This window comes from Penicillium verrucosum (assembly GCF_028828655.1).
Source record: "Penicillium verrucosum strain IBT 35672 chromosome Unknown utg000004l_segment0_segment0, whole genome shotgun sequence".
NCBI classification, from domain to species: Eukaryota; Fungi; Ascomycota; class Eurotiomycetes; order Eurotiales; family Aspergillaceae; genus Penicillium; species Penicillium verrucosum.
In genome coordinates, this window is record NW_026643213.1 from 1,895,758 (window position 1) to 1,914,613 (window position 18,856).

General features: G+C 48.8%; 7 protein-coding genes across 7 annotated transcripts; 2 read left to right on the plus strand and 5 right to left on the minus strand.

The window, feature by feature from the left end:
* Nucleotides 1-14: 14 nt before the first annotated feature.
* Nucleotides 15-2,423, minus strand: N7516_010132 (uncharacterized protein; the record flags this gene model as incomplete). Its single annotated transcript, XM_057222851.1, has 4 exons — nucleotides 15-816; nucleotides 881-1,723; nucleotides 1,784-1,956; nucleotides 2,004-2,423. 4 exons carry the CDS (start codon nucleotides 2,421-2,423, stop codon nucleotides 15-17), a joined length of 2,238 nt encoding a protein of 745 aa, XP_057070072.1.
* Nucleotides 2,424-3,501: 1,078 nt separating this feature from the next.
* N7516_010133 (Zn(II)2Cys6 transcription factor domain-containing protein) lies at nucleotides 3,502-5,028 on the plus strand (the record flags this gene model as incomplete). The annotated part of the gene is made up of 1 exon (XM_057222852.1): nucleotides 3,502-5,028. The coding sequence occupies one exon, from the start codon at nucleotides 3,502-3,504 to the stop codon at nucleotides 5,026-5,028; it is 1,527 nt and encodes a 508-aa protein (XP_057070073.1).
* Nucleotides 5,029-5,701: 673 nt separating this feature from the next.
* On the minus strand, nucleotides 5,702-7,849 carry N7516_010134 (putative C6 transcription factor (OTam); the record flags this gene model as incomplete). Its single annotated transcript, XM_057222853.1, has 2 exons — nucleotides 5,702-7,436; nucleotides 7,527-7,849. The coding sequence occupies 2 exons, from the start codon at nucleotides 7,847-7,849 to the stop codon at nucleotides 5,702-5,704; spliced, it is 2,058 nt and encodes a 685-aa protein (XP_057070074.1).
* Nucleotides 7,850-9,416: 1,567 nt separating this feature from the next.
* N7516_010135 (uncharacterized protein) lies at nucleotides 9,417-12,057 on the minus strand (the record flags this gene model as incomplete). The annotated part of the gene is made up of 7 exons (XM_057222854.1): nucleotides 9,417-9,544; nucleotides 9,690-9,817; nucleotides 9,882-10,036; nucleotides 10,452-11,413; nucleotides 11,462-11,539; nucleotides 11,598-11,699; nucleotides 11,763-12,057. 7 exons carry the CDS (start codon nucleotides 12,055-12,057, stop codon nucleotides 9,417-9,419), a joined length of 1,848 nt encoding a protein of 615 aa, XP_057070075.1.
* Nucleotides 12,058-12,652: 595 nt separating this feature from the next.
* N7516_010136 (uncharacterized protein) lies at nucleotides 12,653-13,757 on the minus strand (the record flags this gene model as incomplete). The annotated part of the gene is made up of 3 exons (XM_057222855.1): nucleotides 12,653-13,268; nucleotides 13,295-13,514; nucleotides 13,601-13,757. The coding sequence occupies 3 exons, from the start codon at nucleotides 13,755-13,757 to the stop codon at nucleotides 12,653-12,655; spliced, it is 993 nt and encodes a 330-aa protein (XP_057070076.1).
* A 431-nt stretch (nucleotides 13,758-14,188) lies between these two features.
* Nucleotides 14,189-15,505, plus strand: N7516_010137 (ankyrin repeat domain-containing protein; the record flags this gene model as incomplete). The annotated part of the gene is made up of 1 exon (XM_057222856.1): nucleotides 14,189-15,505. One exon carries the CDS (start codon nucleotides 14,189-14,191, stop codon nucleotides 15,503-15,505), a length of 1,317 nt encoding a protein of 438 aa, XP_057070077.1.
* A 231-nt stretch (nucleotides 15,506-15,736) lies between these two features.
* N7516_010138 (PX domain-containing protein) lies at nucleotides 15,737-18,843 on the minus strand (the record flags this gene model as incomplete). Its single annotated transcript, XM_057222857.1, has 7 exons — nucleotides 15,737-15,964; nucleotides 16,034-17,177; nucleotides 17,226-17,322; nucleotides 17,380-18,004; nucleotides 18,067-18,375; nucleotides 18,444-18,673; nucleotides 18,741-18,843. 7 exons carry the CDS (start codon nucleotides 18,841-18,843, stop codon nucleotides 15,737-15,739), a joined length of 2,736 nt encoding a protein of 911 aa, XP_057070078.1.
* Nucleotides 18,844-18,856: the final 13 nt, after the last annotated feature.

An 18,856-nucleotide genomic window follows, 5' to 3' on the forward strand; every position in this document is an offset into this window, starting at 1 on the left:
ATACATGTACCCTTCTACAGATATGTCTGCTCCCCGTGGGGCTCTTCCACATCCCCGGACGTGAAGCTGCAATGTCCCACCGAACCCACGACCGGCACTGAACCCCATTGAACGGGCAATAGAGCCATATCCTCGTCTTCATTTTCCCACTCCGTCCCTTCGTCGACCTCCCCATTGCCTTTACGGTTGGGATCAAAAGTAGGGTGACACGCCGCAGAAATGGTAAAACTGCAACTTCCCACAACGGGCATGCCCGACTCAAACAGTCTGAAACCTAGTCCAACGACACAGAAAAACATAAAGCCCCCAACCGCAATGGAGCTGACAATCGCAACAGGCGAGTATCCACATGTGAGGATGTCATCACCCTGCTCTCTCTCCATATTTGGACTGTATGCTTCAATTCCCACGATAAATAGACTCCGTGAGATAAGCCAGTGCAGAAGAGCAGAGACGGCCATGAGTGGGATTGCGTAGCGATATGGCAATGAGAGGAAATAGTTACTGCGTTGCGAGAGGGACGGACTACCTGAGACTCGGAGTCCTTTTCGGTTGACGGCGTAACCGCTCCATTCTGCGGCCATATTCATTGCGGTTAGGAGGCTGTTGAAGGCAAAGTAGAGGAAGGAGAAGAGGAGTTGGGGGAGGTTAGCAATTATCACGATTGGTATTAGAGTGCTGGGCCAGTTGTCGCTAAGTATGAGGGTGCTTGGATTTACTTCGCCTAGGGTTGCTTGCCAGACGGTTGACCCGGATCTTGTTTGGGAGATGCCGTATACGAGAAGGATGATACAGACAAGGATGGCTATGACCCCTCTAAAGAGATATTAGTTGAGAGTCTCAGACGTTATGGGAACGGTGGTGTAGATGGAAAACTTACGAGGATATACTGAATACCCATCGTTTGGTGGAAGCGGCACTACCCCAACGTCTCCGTTTCCTAACATACTTCCTCGGTTCATGTAGTGGATACTTCTTGATTGATGACGATGAAGACCGAAACATGGATTCCGCTTCTCGGTTGAGAAGGAGACATCCACCCTTCGTATATGGATCGGGGCAACGTAGGAAGGAGGTAATGGCATCACCGATGGTCAGGATGGGGGCTTCTTTCATACGAAACCACATATAACACAGTATGGCGGACTTGACCAGATTGAATGTAATTGCGACAATGGTCAGTGGCAAAGAGTACTGCAATTTGCAAATCTGTCTCGCCTTTTTGGCAAGACAGTAATCAATCTTCCGCCCACGAGCCCGAGCCGGCGGTCTATTACTTGCCACCGTCCAGTTATCTTTCTTGATTTGAGTATGAATAGTCGGCAAATACGTTTCACAGTCATCGCCCCAATCAATTGGACAAAGCCACTCATACGGATCTGCCGCCGGCGGCGGGTAAGTCGAGTATACCCGAGGATTTATTACATGCTGCGTTGTAAGGTGAACATACGAAGTGTTTGGTGGCAATTGCTCGGTGACAAGAAGGAGATTGCCATAGGTTGTCTGGAAAGTTTGGGCGTATTTGTCCACGCATTCCTTTGGGTCGAGATGCTGCAGAGATCCATTTTTGGCGGATGACAAGAGTTCGTTGAAGGAGGACCATTTGTCCGTGCCTTTGATTTGTACTCCAAGGTCTGGCAAAGATATTTTGCCTAGATCTCCATGTCCTAGGAAGATATTGTAGGCTGTGACGGAGGTTGTTGAGAAGATTGTCGAGTTATACCTTTCTATTTTGCTTAGCGGGGGCGTTGTTGATGTTTAGTTAGATGAGGGAATGTCTTACATGAGATGGAAAGGGAGAGAGGAGGATGCCAGGCATATCCATAATAGCGATCGTCCTTTAGATACGCGGAAAAGGTTGCGGATACTGGGCACTCCAATATCGAGCCATTTCCCGTTTTGGTGAGCTCGGTCGATGTTTCGTCTTGTCGGTGCAGCGAGGCATTGCTGGTATCGCTATTAGTTGATTAGAAGACATAATTGGGGGTGTTCATATTAAGTACCATCCCAAAATTGCTAGCAGACAACAGAGTCGTGCTCAAGATGTTGATCAGCAAATGGAAGCCAATGTCCAAATGCCGCACTTTATCGCAATCACCCTGGTACAAGATCCCCTTCGTATCATCCTGTCGATGATGAGAGATAGTATAGAGCATAAAACCGAGGTTGAAAAAGAAGACGATCAAGCTGGCGATAAAAGCCAGACAGATAGTGAACCTCCAGCCTTGGAACCGGTCTCCGCTTTGAAAGAGCCAACCATGTTTAGGCTTGGAATCTTTGTACACGGAGAGTCTTTCTGTGTCTCTTTCCGAGTATCTTTCAGACTCGCGTTCTGATGTCCTTTCGGTCAGCAAATCTGCACTTTGGTGGTCGGAAATCGTCATTAATTCCGTGTCGCGGTCGAGTGAGTCCCTATTCCACATGGTGGACAGTCATGCGAGGATGGGCTTAGAAGGCTAGGGAGTGTACGATGACGGGAACGGAGTTTCAGTCGGGATGCATCACTGGCTAGGTTATGTATTAATCCCGTCAAGATAGAGTTGGCTATAATAAGAACATTAGCTCGGGGGATTTTGAACGTGAGGCTCAGCCCCCGAGTTTGCCCAGTTCTGGTGCCGATCTTGCAGAATTGGTCACTTTGCAGGGCTTGAGCGGCCATGGGCGCGAGTGACTGACTATTTCGTAACTTACACGATTCAATCGTGTATGGAGAAACATTTTTGTTTCATGTAGCCTACCGCAAAATAAAAAACTTAAGTATCATTCGTATGACTTACCAATACAAAAGGTACTTAGGTATCCTTTTTTGTACTTAGGCACTCTATAGTTAAGCATAACATACTTTTTCTCGGCCCTCAAACTAGTTGGGAAAATATAAGAAGATATAGATAGTGTGAAGTGAGTATTAAGTATACCAAAATAAAGAAAGCACCTTGGTTATTTCTACTATATAGCCTTTAGTTATATAGTTTCATTTAAAATTTTTCTTCTTCCTCCATATTAGATACTAACTATTAATACTACTAACTATTAATTTAATTAAGCTAGACTAGCACTATATAGTTATTCGTACACTTTCTATTACTTTAGCTAGTTAACTAGTTCGAGGGTCGAGTATGTCATGCTGGGGTGCCTATGTACCTTTTGTATGACTTACCAATACAAAAGATACTTAATTTCTATTTTGCATTTGCTAGTACACCTAGGTATGCTTTGAGAAGGCGGTGTATAAACCCATAGTAATTGAGGACCCGCACACTAGTCGCCCGTATATACGTCTATGGTTGCTGTGGATCGCCCTGGTTATAGGTTCATCGCCGGATTTTACTTAGGCAACTACTCACAAATATAGGCTGCAACTTTGCACAAATGTTGCCAACCATGGTGGATGTTCTTTTTTACTATCAGAGAAGCTTGGTTCCCTGAAAATGGACGAAGACACCGTAGTTCATACCCACAGAGTTATGAGAAGACATCGCGCCCGCCACACCAAATCTCGCAATGGCTGCTATCCCTGCAAATTCCGAAGGGTCAAGGTACGCCTCCTTACTCCTAGTCCGGTTAGTTTCTGTTTACCGATTAAATGCTGATTTCCCTAAGTGCGACGAGCTTCAACCCGTTTGTGGCACATGTTCTTCCAGAGGCGAACCCTGTTCCTACCCTCCCCCGCGCCTTACTTTGAAAAGACCTCCTAGATCAAGAGCAGACACAGAGGAAGGCGATGGATATCTCTTGCCGGACTCTTTTGCGCCGTCTGATGAAGGTCCACCACTCGGTTGCATCCAGCCCTTGTCAATAAATGCGACAGCACCGGCCATCACTTCAGACCAATCCCACCAACACCGAGATGGAGATCTAAATATGGATGATCTGAAGCTCCTTCAGTTCTATCATCTATATACCGCAAGACAAATGACGTTGCACCACAGGCGATCTCAAACTTGGCAGCATATTATCCCCGAGTTAGCAAGCGAAAATCGATATTTGATGCATCTGCTCCTAGCATTAGGGGGTATACATATGGTCAAACAGAAGGCCGATGCCAATACGACCGTGGTTTTTGAAGACTCCGATACGGTGGGCTTGGCGATCGTTATGGAACATCATCAAAGAGGGTTAGAAGGCTTCAGGGAAGACGTGTCCCGCATTTCTCCCTCCAATGCCGAAGCTGTTTTCACAGGGTCAATTCTCCTGGTTGCATTTGCATTTGCATTCCTTAAGATTCAGGACCTCAACCCACTTACTGAGCCTACTAAAGGGAGGAGCGGCGCCATGGCAGATCCTCTTTCTACAAATACCATCCCGCGCCTCAACTGGTTATACCTCAACCGAGGTGTAACCTCTGTGATAGGTGACCAATGGCAAGCTTTGAAATCCAGCCGGCTCCGGCAGATATTGTCACTCCAGCATAGCGATGAGTATTGGGTGGATTCATCATCTAATGCACCGTCTCGGCTTTCTCGTTGCGCACCCCGCTTGCTGAAATTTGCCGACGGAGCTCGTCAAGCAGTCGCTTCTATCAAGGCTTCTCTGAATACGCTTGAACATCCTTGGGATGACTTGTCCAGCTGTTCGGGAACGCCAACATCTCAAACCCCACCGCCTACGACGTTAGACTGGGCTATGGATGCGCACAACGAGACAATACGTATCCTAGAATTTGTTTACTCACGCATTTTATCCGTATTGGGGTGTGCATCAACTGAAACCCCGACAGACAAGGAGATCCAGTTGGACTTGGAAGAGGCCGCAATTCTGTCCTGGCCGAATATGCTCCCTAGTGCTTTCTTAGCGTCACTTGAGAGCAGCGACAGCGACCATAACTGCCTCCGTGGACTCTCACTCGTCATCCTCGCTCATTTTTATCTAGTAAATACTCTGGTCGATACTTGGTATATGAGAGGCTCCTTTGAAAACGAGATACTGAGGACCCATGCGCTTATTGGTTCTTTGGATGAGAGCCATCTGTCAACATTCATGATATGGCCCAACGAGGTCATGAACTTGCCACTGACCTGTACATCATAAACCAAATGCCAACAGTGAAGAACCCGATAACATCGCCAATGCCGTTCGCCGCATATTAATGCACTTGTAGAGTATACATTGCAACTAGAATATGAGGGCCTATGGGATTGGCGCCGAAAATGACCGCTTTTTGAGGCCAGAAACGGCTGCCTTTCCGTAACTTTGGATGCCCAGCCGCTCTACTACACCAAGGGAAAAGCGTCCAAATTCAAAGCTGAAACTAACATCGCTTTGCGACGAGATTACTATCTAGGTACTACACTCGGATACATAGGACCACCACTATTGTTAAAAGTAAAATCATAATTCATCATCCAATCTATATACATAATTCCTGTATAGAAACATTGGCGAAAAGTCAAACCCAAAAGCAAACACGAAGCATAATCTGGTCCAATCCAGATATTCCAAAGCCAGGGTAATTCCGTCGTCACAACGTAACAGGTTTAGTCCGCAGACTCGGTGCATGGGGTAGATGCATCCATAATCAATAATTTCAAATAAATCAAGCGCTTCATCTCAGAAAATCAAGAACAAATGCCCTAGAAAACGCCGGAGCAGAAGGGGAGTCATGAGGAGTCAAAAGGTTGGAAATGAGGTAAGATGTGAGGTCGAGGGCGGAGGTAGGAAAATATGAAGCTGAATCGAAGAGGTGGAAGAGATGTGGACGTGATCACAGGGGCGCCATAGAGGCCTCCCCGTCATCCTCCATATCACTAACAGACGTAGCTGGCGACGCAAGCCCCGACATAACCGAGCTCGAAGCGGCCGTGCCGGTGGCATCCATCATAGCCTCATCGTAAGAGCCAAGGGCTGAAGTCGGCATGCGTGGCGGCGCATTCTTGCCAGATGAAGCCATGAGCTCTGCAATCCCTGGCTTCGCGGGGACGTGCTTGTGTAGCGTAGTGGCATTATCAAGACTCTGCAAGGCAAAGCCCATGAATTCGGCGTTCTTATGGCTGACACCTAGAGTCCAGCGGTATTCACACAGCCGGACGCGGTAGAAGTCTGCCTCCTCGCTTGTCGGGGCGGTGATGCGAAGGAGCATGCCGAAAGAGCCGATAAGGGAGAAGTTGGTGCGTGCGGAGGCGGGCCAGAAAGAGCGGAGGTGAGCAGGGCGGAGGCGGTTGACAAAGTCCATTGCGGAGATTAGGCGTGTCTTTGCGGCGGAGCGGCAGATGTGCGCGAGGTATTGGTCTGTGCCTTCGGCGAGGAGGGAGCGGACGATGCAGCGGTGTAGGGTTATTTCGGTGGCGAAGTAGGCGAGGTGGAGGGCACCATTGCGGGCGTGTTCGTCTGTTATTGTTTCGACGAGTTCGCCGGTTGAGGTTTCCATCTTGAGGGATGGTGGAAGGGAGGAGAACCAGTCCTTAAGACGGATTTGGGCTGGTTTGGCCCTTTCTAAGATCATGCGTGTACGCTGGTTTCCGGCAGCGGCGAACTCTTCGATGGCGTGCAATGTGTAGAAACGGTCGAGGATGTCGGAAAGAATGGTTGTTAGTGCGACCATGTTGCAGAAAAGAAGAGGGCCGTGGCCGACGGCGGTTTCATCGTGCGAGGAGTCAGTGCCGGAAGCAAAGGCGTCTGAGAAGTCCTGCTCCACGAGATCCTTGACCGTCCAGTTGAAGGCGAAAATGTGTGAGGGTCGGCCGTGCACCAGCGACGACCATTTGTCCTGCATATACAAAGCCCACGCGAGGCGCTTCCTCAGTCCCTTCTCCCAGGTCTCCATGCGCCAGCTCGTGCAGTCCTGATGCAGGCCTAGCTCGAACGCGGCCGTGACCAGCTGACCATTTAGTGATGCCGTAGCTAGAGTCGACTTCTGTGTCAGCAGGAGCCCGGCTTGGATAGTCGAGACACTAGGGAATTGCAAAGAATCCATCAGCAGCTTCAATGCCGAATCCTCTAGCCGTGCGGCATCGGGTTTGCGCGCAGTTTGCGAGGCGGCACCGACGTCGACAAACTTCAATGTCAAGACGTAGACTGCGGCGAGTAGTAGCGGTGACAGGCCACGGCGTTCACGGTATGATTGGCGGAACACTTCCTCTATCAAAATTGGGAACGAGGGGTGTACATGATCGAAGAACTTCTCGATTAGTGTTGAGCCGTAGGGAGCGACCAGGCTCTCAATAACATCAAGTGACACGGCCTGCGAGTCACCGCCAGGCACGGTATCGACGACACGCATGAAGGTGCCGTCGTCGGCACATCTCCGCACGCGTGAGTCGGAGACTGTGCACTCGTCGTATTGGTCTAGTGGAAGATAATCCAACAAGGTCGGCTCCAGCTCAGTGGTCATGCCAATATGCTGCGTTGACTGGTTAAAGAAACCGGGGCGAATCATATTCAATGCTGATGTGTGAGGCTCGGTCTCCGGGATAGAATGCGTCGGTTGTATTGTTGAGGGTCTGGAGATTGTTAGGACACAATTTCTCTCACACCATTTCTCTCGATATAGGGGAGCTGAAGTATATCCCCAGCCGGTTGGGATTGCATACCGCTTAATTGCTTCTGCGGGCTCCTGTCCCTCGTCCAATTTCCTTTTCTTGGATGTAACCTCGGATTGAGCTGTAAGAGTGAAGGTACAATCCTGGCGATGAAAGTCGCATGAGTAGCACTTATTGACCATTTCGTTCATGGCACACCTGCTCTTTCTGCGGAGACAAGCGTCACAGCTAGCCCCATTCCGTACGCGGGGAAGGGTCGAATTGATGGAGATGGGAGATGGCGAGAGCGTTGGGGTCGAGCCCGTCTTTCGGCGGAGATCAGGGGAATGGGTTTGGGAATAGCCTGAAGGCTGGATAGTGATAACGGTAGCCATGTGGACCGGAACTAGCCCTGGAGGCACGATAATGGGGGCAAGTAAGAGCGGAGATAGCAGAGATGATAGGGTCTTCACGGAGCTTCCTCCAGACGTATTATTCTGCAATCTATGTTGTAGGATCTATATTCGAGACCAATTTATTTTTCTGGATCATATACCGAGTCAGTCATTGGATGAGATCATGGTGATAAGAGTGACCACATACTCTTATCAGAAAGAAAAAAAAAAAAAGTTGGTTATCTCCGGGAGTCAGTTCACGATAATCCAAAGCCGGCACCGGAGATGGAAAAAAAGAGGTATATCAGGCAGATGAACCTGCAAGTGACTGCAGCAAGATGAGATGTCGAATAGTCCGCTCCGTCATTCCTACCCGTTCAATATCTGGGGAATAAAAGGCGAAGTTGAGGAAAAGAGATGAAAAGAAAGAATCAAGAGTTAGAATACATGATGACATGGATCTATGATCGAATAGGTAATATAAACTATGACTTTCCCCCAAAATTTGTGACTTTTTCCGAGTCCCAGTCGATCAGCTTTTTTCCTCTCGTAACAAAAACCTCTATTAAGTTAAGCAAGTGACTGACAATTATGACACTTTAATTGTCAAAGATAAGCTGTCCCTTGCTGATTGGTTCTGAAAGCAGACATTACATTACGTACTGAATATCCTTTAATATCCTTTAGGTCATCATTTTCATTTAGATTTTTTTTCTTGAGGGGAAATGGTTAGGTATAGATCAAATAGTTAGATAATGAGAACCTCATTTTTAAATTGGTTTTTAATTTTTTGCCTCTGTCGTTTCCCCTAAGGATTGGTCTTCCTGCATGATCGGAATTTCTAACTGGTCGAGGTACCATTGTACAAGGATCTCCCGGACCAATCACCATCCAGTGATAACGGCTTTCTACCCAACCAATCACAGTCTGTTCCATACTAAGAGTCGCAGTAGTGCCCGAGAAACTCTGCAATTCAAAACTGTGGGGTGAACGTAATGTGGAGGGAACCTTGGAAAAGCCTAGGCTATATTTACCTACAACATACCAAGGTAAGTACCTAGGTACTCTACAACATATGTTCTATGCGCTCGATCTACAATATGCATCTCGTGTTCGTACATAACTTCGCTGTGTCCTTTGACCGCTGTACAATATCATTTGTAATACATTTCCAAAATAGGACGTTTGAGCTTTACAAATGCTAGTCCCCGGAGTGGAACACCCCGGAGTCAAGGACACATTCTCCGGCACATGCTAAATTTACTATTCCGGTGGCAAACGGAAGAGCACGGACTTGGCTAAATGGGATGGAGGATATGTAATCAAAATTGCACGGCAATGGTTGGCCCGGGGAAGGTTTCTATTATGAATCACCAGTTCCCCCTCCATATGTACTCCGTACCTTATGGCATGTTTAGGATCGACACTCGGAAATCCTGCCACCCCTACTAAAAAAAAAAAAAAACAAAAAAACAAAACAAAAAAAAAAACGCCTTCAAACCCCATGCTCCTAAAAAAAAATGAGACATCCACAGTGAAAATGCGACCGGGCCTGTGGCATATGTTTTTACTCGGTGAAGTTGCGCAACTTGGTCAGCTCATCCAACAATTCTTGCAAGTCTCCGTCGGAGATCTTATTCTGAAGACTCGGGATGAGAGACTTAGCCTCCTCGGCATTATCGCAACACAAACTACCTGTTCAGAGAAAGACGCAAGTCAGTAAATCTGAGAATACCAAGTCTTCCTCCCAACAACGATATCCACGTGCAAGTACAACGGATTGAATAAGATTTTGGCTGATTGGAGGGCAGTTTGGAGGGCAGTGCAAATCAAAACTTACCCAGCTGTGACCGCTCGAACATCTCTAGCTCTGTGTGAGAGTTCAAAAGGCGTTCGACTGCCTTGATATTTTCCTCGTCCTTGAACCGGGCAAAGACATCCAAGTAATCCAAAGTCTTGGTCAAGTTTCTGTAGAAAAAGCATTACAGGTCAGCATTCGATATCGAAATCAAATGGTCTGTGGTCCACTTACTCCGGCTCCTCGTACTTGTTGCCTCCGCGCCGCTTGTTCTCCAACACCTTGTGGATAACGAGTCGGGCTTCCGAAAGTGAGAGTGTGTGCGTATGTTGATCAGCGCCCAGCTTGAGTGTGGAGGCTGCTTCGAGCTCGCCTTGCGGCAGCGCGCGCTTGCGGTGCGTAGGTGGGGGGTAGTTGGACGCTCATGGTGCGATCCGGAAGGCGAGATTTCGTAGGTTCGGATATGCAGCCCAGCGCATTCGAATTGAAGGTATTAGTGAAAATAACTTATCCGAAGATACTTCGTCGACGCCGTGTATCTGCTGTAAAGAAGATGAGGTGACTTGTTTGGCTCCGACGTTGATCTCTGCAGTTTCACTTTCGGCATTTCAAGGCGGTGACGGCATTACCCGCCTCTTCTTCCAGAAAATAAATAAAATCCGATGGTAAACCAAATTCATCGGTCTTATTTATTACTACCAACTACTATTATAATACATGCTGTTCGTGGGGTAATAGAGTCTTATTTTTGTTTATGGAGCAAGCCCCAAACACCTCATATACAGCTATGCAACAACTTTATACCTTCCGAAAAGCGACCTCCCGTGGCAGACGGAAGCTAGCACAGAACATCTGCTTCTTGGGACTAACCAGCCTCACATTGTGAATGGCGAGTTCTAATTCCTGGTTACCCTTGCCTCCCACGCAGTCATCGACAGTGATCTTGTGCCCGATGCGCTCGGAGATTCTCTCGCAGATATCGATGTGATCATCCACCTCATTATCTGAGTGTCCCGAGAAACAGTAAACGTGGATCATGGGCAGTTTTTGCTCGGTGTTCGGCGCAAAAATCTGTTCCTCGCCAGCATAGAGCCCGGGGAAGGCATCGAGGAATTCAATGGCCGTAGCAGGTAGGTTCATAACATAGTGATTGACAATGGTAGGACGGGTGTATACCTTCGGTGAGGGTAGCGGGGATCCGTTGCCTGCGGCAATCTTACGCTGCTTCTCTCTGCCCACCTTGGGGTGGATAGTAACGGTAAGAGGCTTCTCGCTCAGCAACAACCGACCCGAAGAACGGATGAACTCCCGACCATCCTGGTTGAAAGGGGTAACGAAATCTTGCACCTTATTACGAGTGATAGCATCTTGCATAACTTCAAATCCATGGGGGTTGAGATCGTTGGCCCAGACGAAGATCTTTTTCCGACCTGCTGGTACGGCGAAGGGGCCGACACCGGCCATCACGTCGCAGACCATTTCACTGGGCGCGAACTTCTCGACCAGGCGACGATGCTCGGTCTCCAGACGGCTGTTCCAGTAGACGCGGGCATAGTCGAATCGGAACTCGCAGTCCTGCTCGTGCTGGATGACATTTAGGTCATTCTCGCCAGTCAGCAGCTCGAATGGGAAGGTGCGGAACTGGCTTTGTGAGCCGACGTCTTCGGTCTTATTGATGACGGTGCGAACGGTCGGGTTCTTGTCCATAAGAACCTCGGCAAGTATGTGCTTATATGGGAAGTATTGGGCGCGAAGATTTAAATGCACTGTTTCGTCAGTATTGGGTTTATAGGCAGTGAGTCAGACGAACATACAAACATGCCCCACTTGGGTAAAGCCTTGAGGGATCTCATCCATCAGGTCCTCAGGTAGAATTGATGAGATGATCTCAGCTATGAGATTGTTAGCATGTAATATTTAGCCGAGGAGAAAAGATGATTGCGAGCATACCATACGACCAGTGATCATATTCCAATACCAATTCATAAGGCCCTAAGGCGACCGTTCCCTTATTAACGAGCTCGTTGATAGTAGGCGACCATGTCGCCTTATCTATACACTTCAATTAGAATCCATCGATCAATGTCGGGGCCAATCCAAGCCCAATAAACCTACCATCAACCTTCAAGTCTTCGCGCAACATCATAGCCTTCCACACCTTGCCATCCTGGTCCTTCACCTCACGGATAGGGCTAATGCGTGGCAAGAGCAGGATATCGCGGCTCTTGATCAAATCCTTCCGCACGTTCGAAATATCGCTTGTTTTAAAAACGCGGGCGACAGAGAGGGGCACATTTCTTCGGAAAAATGACCGGTCGAGGGTGCGCATGGCACGGTTCACCGGGGGTCGGAACATGGCAGGGGTCTCGTGAAGAGTAGCCTGCTCAGAAGCTGCATCTGTCGGTTTCATTGGAAGTGGAGATTGTTTATTTCTGGCCTGCTAGGTATTTGTCTCCTTGTTCGAAGCTCGAGGCGCATTGCGGCGCGATAATTTATTTGTTATCTACCACGTGACATCCTTATCTAGATCTAGATCCTAAAGAGCATGTGAAAAGTACTGGAATGTAAAACAAGATTTGTCGGAATCGGTCATAAATTATTATGGACATTGGTTATAAACCTCTGAGCAATAGCAGACTGTAGTCTACGAGGTAGTATTTGGCTTGATTTCTCCCCTATGCCTAACATTACTTGGCCAAAATCCGGGCTAGATCGTAGGGTGGACAAATGACTTTATGTTGTACATTGGTAAAGCTTATATTCCTCATTGAATTATGCTAATTTTTGTAATAAGGAACAGGCTCATGATTGCCTGCTTTCACAAAATGTCGACACAATAACGCAATAACGCAATAATCACATATCGCAAAGCTATCATATCATCGTAACAGTTCGTGAGATAGGTGGCCCACGCGGAGCCAAAAGTCTGGACATCCGAAAGTCAATCCCTGAAATCAACACCGGTAGTGTCTGCTGCATGTGTAATGTGATTCCAAGGTTGTCTGCTAGGGTTTCATCCCCTCAATAAGAGAACGATCCAGTTCCCTCTGAGATTCCAGGTTGGAGACCCGGTCTTGCAGCTTTTTAATTTCGTCATTCTTCTTCTTCAATGCCAGCCGCGTCATATCCCGCCCACGAATAATCCCCTGTGTCTTCAAGTCCTGCCGGTTAAGCAGCGAGACCACCTCGTCCTGCGCTTTGTTCGGCAAAACTACACTATGTTTTTCCAGAATATCGAGTAGACTTTTTGCAAGATCCGAGGTGTCGAATTTCGAGTCTGCGGAGAGAACATCGTTGTATTTGCTAGGCGTGGGTGTCATGCATAATTCAGCAGACGAGGGAGGGAACATCTCGGTGCGAGAAGAGCGAGATGAGAAAGGCGTCTGGGGTGCAGACTGTCCGAAGGAAGAATCATCGTTCGTGACTTCTGCCAGTTTGCGCTTGCCGGGTGAAGTCACCTTGGCGGTGCGGGGGGTCTTGAACGGGGATTTGGGATGGAAGTTGGGTTGCGAGATGAAGAGCTCGGTCTCGGTCTGGCTGGATGAGAGTGCTTTGACAAGCTCATCATTATCATCCGAGTCGTCATTCCAACCAAAATCGTCCGACGCTTCTGAGATCATTCTGGCCTTAGCTGTCTTGGGGGCGACTTGAAGTTGCGTTGCGGGGTGTCGATAAATCTGCGCTCAGTCTGTGGGGTGAGTAGCCCATTATTCATTCGTCCTGGGGTGCGCCTTGATGGGGTGAGCGGGCTAGGATCGAGTTCGGATCGAGAGTTGGCAAGAACGGCTGCTTGCTCACGCATTGTGGCGTCGTCTGCCCACAGGAAGAAGCTGCATTTGAGATGTGAAGGTTGCGCGCAAGTCCAAACTATTTTTTTTTATATATTAGTCGCTAATTTATATAGAGATACTTCCCAAGCATCATCCTTCAAAAAAAAGCAAGATTCAACTTACACCATTTTCCGAAGTTTGGCCCCTGCTTCTTGGTTTCACGGCGCACCGCAACCGGCCTTTCTGGGCAGTTACAACGCCAAAGACCATCTTTGAAGAGGCCACGGCGCAAAGGCGCTGTAGTTCCTGGTGAAGCTGGGTATTTTTGAGGGGACGACATTTTCAACAGTTTCTTCCCCAACTGTCAGAATGTTGTTGCAGGAAAGAAGATGAAGGTTGTCGCCATGGAAACCTGCTTATCTTATCCGGACTCCACGAGGTCTTGGCAACTTTAAGACATTCGATGGAGTCAACCCAAGGTGGGTTATACCTAACTAAGTAACTTATAACAAGAGTGCTATGAATAGAATTTAGGATATGGAGAATTGAGAATTGAGAATTATCCGAGACAAGATTGCTTAATTTATACATTCCGATCACAAATGACCTCATGTACTACTGAGGGCCGGGGTTCGGATCTGCACACATAAAGGGCGATTATTATAAAGAAGCTTAACCCCACGTCAAGTCAGTTCTTATTTTATATACAACTCCTCCAACCAACCCCCATGATCAAACCCTCATGCTTCGATACCCTTTTAAACGCCTCAAATGCATACACTATGCATACACCCACAAGGACCCCTCTCAACCCTCCCTAAGGAACTATACCTCACAATATCCGATTTCCTCGCATCATCATCAGACCTAAATGCCTTCACATGCACCAACACCACAACCTACAACCTCCTAAACAACACCCTCTATAAACGCGATGCAACCTCTCCAAATCCCAAATCCCTCTTCTGGGCCTCAACAACCAACACCCCGTCAACAGCCCTAAAATCCCTCTCCGCCGGCTTCGACATCCAATCCAAAACAGACACAGACCCACGACTAAAAGGCTGCACCCCGATCATGCTAGCCGCTTTACACAATAGCCTCGCGGTACTCAAACTACTACTGCTAAACGACGAAGCAAACCCAAACACCCGCGACAGAAAATGGATCCGTCCGCCGCTGTCCTGGGCCGTCAAAGAAGGCCATTCGGCCATAGTGCAGACCCTGCTGAATGATGACCGGACAGACGTCAACTTGCAAGATAAGACGGGCGATACCGCACTCATGATTGCCGTCAACCATCAGCCCAAGATGATCACGCTGCTTCTCTGTGGCGGGCGGGCGGACCCGCGCGTGCCGAATCGACAGGGATGGACGCCGCTCAGTCGTGCTGCGCGGGAAGTTGATGGGGATGTGGGCTTGTTGCTTGCTACCCATTTGCGGTTGATTCTTGAGGGGGATGATGGCGCTGTGCATTGTCAGCATGTATTTTTCTATGCGGCCATCATGGGGCATGTTGATATTGTGCGGTATTTGGTTAAGTACTTTGGGGAAAAGCTTGATCCCAACGCTGAAGGACAGCAGTATGGACGAGGGGCGTTTTCAATTGCGGCTTCGGCGGAGCGAGCGGATGTCGTACAGTTTTTACTAGAGTGGGAAGTTACCGATCCTAATTTGCAGACGCATTGGAAAAGACAGACGCCTTTGTTTGTTGCTGCAGAGAATGGACACGAGAAGATCGTCGACTTGTTGGTTGCATGTGAGAGGGTTGGGCTGGAGATTCCTGATATGCATGGGACTACACCGTTGGGGGTTGCGACAGAAAGAAACCATGAGGGGATTGTCAGGCGGTTATTGACTGGGTCTAGGCGGGCTGATCCCAATGCTCGTGATGAGAACGGTCAGACACCGCTGTTTAATGCTGCATTTTATGGTCACATAGGTGTTGTGGAACTACTACTCGGGGCGCCTGGCATTGATCCACAGTTAGGTGATACAGATGGGAAGACTCCGTTAGAGGTGGCACTGGAGAATGGCAATCAGGAGGTAGTGGAGGCACTGCGGAGATACATAGGCAGCCCATCATGAATATTTCCGTCCCAATTATCGCGACCGATCTGGCGTGCGGTCCCTATCATGCGCTATATCTATCTAGTGGTCCTAGCCCCCTCGGCACAGCCATGAGCGAGCTAGCAGGTAGAAGAAGCAAGCGAGAAAAGGATCGGTGTATGAAAACATAATAAGGTAGTGGGAATCCAACAGGAGAAGCCATATCTATGGCGGTATCACGAATGTACAAAACAATTCTAACATCGGCATCTAATCGGCAAGTACATGCCGCAACATGGCACCAAATGGATCAGCAAGCTTGAGAATCTCTGTAACGTCGGGCTTAACGGGTTCACCCGCAGTACGACGAAGTTGGTCCTGCTTCTTTGTCCGCCGACGGCGCTCTACGGCGATGGGATCGTCTACGTTCTCATCCCCAGAGTCTTCATCAGATGCATCAGATGCCTCATCTGAGATAGTGAGGTCCTCAAGATCAGCCTGTAACCCCGGAGTTAGCTTTTAAATTTCAAATTCATTTTTGAAGTCGAGTGGGTGGGAAACACATACCTCGTCAAGACCGAAATCACTACCCTTGAAAGTTGTAGCTCCTGGAATAGCCTCCCCAGATGTACCTTCAGCAGCCATCTTCTGGCGAGTCTTGTTCAGATGCCAGCGTTTCCGGTCCTCTTGCCACTTGATAAGCTGGTTGATTTCCGTGAGAGCAAGCTCTTTGTCGATCTGACCAACTCCAACCGCTCCTTGGAACAAAGCGTTGATGTCCATTTTGCCTCCGGCAGGACCGTTGCGCAGGAAATCGAGAATCTCCTCAATCCAACCCATTAGAGACTGGAATAGGCCGTTATCGTGCTGGTGCACTTCGTGGATGAACTTATAGAAGTTGGCCTCGTGGCGAGCGCACAGGTCGATGAAGGCCTGCACTGTTTGGTTCGGATCGGCAGAGGCATCCTGGCGCTGGGCACTCTCAATCACACTAATAGCATCGTCGGCAAATAGAGCAAAGTCTGTAATGCTGTTGTACACGTTGGCAGATTTGTAAACCCGGACGAGCGGCTCGTAGAAGATAGTGAACAGGTCGCGGAAGAGTTGCAGTGTGACCGGCTCCTCGACAATGCCCAGCATCATCGCCTTGTCGCGCTGGCGGGTGTAAAGCTTCAGAAGCTGCTTCATGTGAGCGAACCATTGGGCACCCTGTTGCATTTCTAGATCGACATTCTCCACGGCATAGTTCCAAGCGACGTAGCCATTGAACACCTTGCCAATCTGTTCTGGCGTGAGTTCGGGTGACAGTAGTTCGGAGCGAAGGATGGCCACAATAATGTCAACATCGTCAGCAACAGCCTCTTCTCGGATCACATTCTTGATTTCTTCCTCGGCATCCGCGAAGGTCTTGAGCTTCTGAGTAAGCACAGTATCTTCGACCTTTGAAGCCAGAGAATCAATTGATTTTTGGAAATCTTTGATGCTTTCGTTTAGTGTTAATGAGAAGATGCGTTGCAAAAGTGACCGCGAGCCGAAGGGCTGGGCCATGAAAAGGTCTAGAACACCAGACATGACTGCAGCAGGGTTAGCGATGCGAATCACATTTTTCATTAGCGTATACGGCACCAGGCCATGGATTCGCTTCGCCTGTGCAAACAGTTCAGGGGAGTTATCCTCGGCAAGGAACAGATGGTATATTGTTGCGGCAACCCTATTCAATGTCAGTAGGGGAAGTCACTCAGAAAATCAGACAACGTACTCAATGCGGAGCCACTCGGCAAATTTCTGATATTGTGGGCTGAGGTCTGCAATTGTGGGCTTCTCCCGGATCTCGGCGAACAGCTTTGTCAAACCATCTAGATTGCAACAGAGATTAGCAAACCATGTTGTGCTGGAAGGAGCTCGCGACTTACTGCTCTCCACAATGTCCCGTCGGAACCGCTCCATGTACACGTCCAGCTCCGCCGCTCGTTGCCTAGCAATCTCATAGAATCTCTTCTGTTCCTCAATCCTCACAGCATCCATGTTTTTCCGTTTCTGAACATCGATCAACTCTTCCTCATTCAACTCGATGGGGCGGGCAGTCAAGAATTCTTCCATGGCCTTGGATTCTGCGATACGCTTGTTCTGCAATATAGTGCGCAGGAACGCGCGCAGCGACACACGCTGCTCCTCTCGGTACAGTACAGTGGCCCTCGACACGTCGCTCGTTGATGCACGCGGCGATTTCGCTGATCGCATTGATCCTCGGGAGATCGATCGCCGCAGGTTCCCAGCGGAAAGAGTTGGTGCAGAGAGCCGATCCTCGACAACACTCGTGTCCTGTGTGGACAGAGATGAAATAGACGAAGCGTCATCATCTGCACTAGAGCCCCACCAGCTCGAGGTGGAAGAAGACTTGTTCTTACGAGGAAGAGGAGGGAGTAGCTTTCCTGGCATCTCAGTCCTCAATCTCTTGTGAAGTTTGACAAACTCTCCATATCTCCTCCCAATATGAATCTCCTGGTTATTGTGGTGACGAACTCGAATAACGAATTCCTAGAACAGATGTTGTCAGTAAAAGATCACTCGGAAAAGAACGGTATTGTTATGAAACTTACTGCATGTTGATGGTACCGCACTGTCCGCTTGACAGAGGTTGTCCGAACAGCGGCCACGTTCACATCCCAACCATTGATTGAATTACCCTCGGGCATATTAGCCAGCAGGCCCGACTCCTGAGCACCCCGCTCGACAATCTCCATTTCCGAGAACTGGATGCGCTCCTCATATCCCGACGCGGTCGGCACACCCGAAACCATCATCAGCTCCACGAGCTTCTCGCATTTCCGAGCCAACTTCCGGCGCTTCGTCTCCTCCAGTCGATCCTCCGAAGACGAGACATGTTTATTGGCAAACGATTCCAGGAACTATATCCTCAACTGTTAGCCACACTTCGTTCCTCCACGGTTTCCATTCAGGGAAGCGAAACACCCACGATTTGTAGCTTATCCTGCCAAAACTCCTTTTCGCGCGCTTGGTCGAGAAATGGGAAATTCCGAACGTGATGGACAAAAATATACCGAAGAATAGGCAGCTCTGAGTCGACCGGTGCGACCTCGCCGAATTCCGATCTGAAGGGGGCGCCGAATCGCTGGAGCGCGGTAGGGGAATTAAGCTCGAAGATTTCACCACGGACTTCACGAGCGATGAGCTCACGCTTGAGGTCTGCGCAAATTACCTAGATGTCAGGAACTGTGAAATGTGAATGCGATCATCATATCGTCCAACTTACAGTGTTCTTGCTTGCCCGTCAAGACCTGACCTGGTGGTGGGGCTGCAGCCATATCTCCCTTACCGCTAGGGACTGCGGAATCAGGCGATTGTGTTTCCGGCATGTTGAGCGGTAAT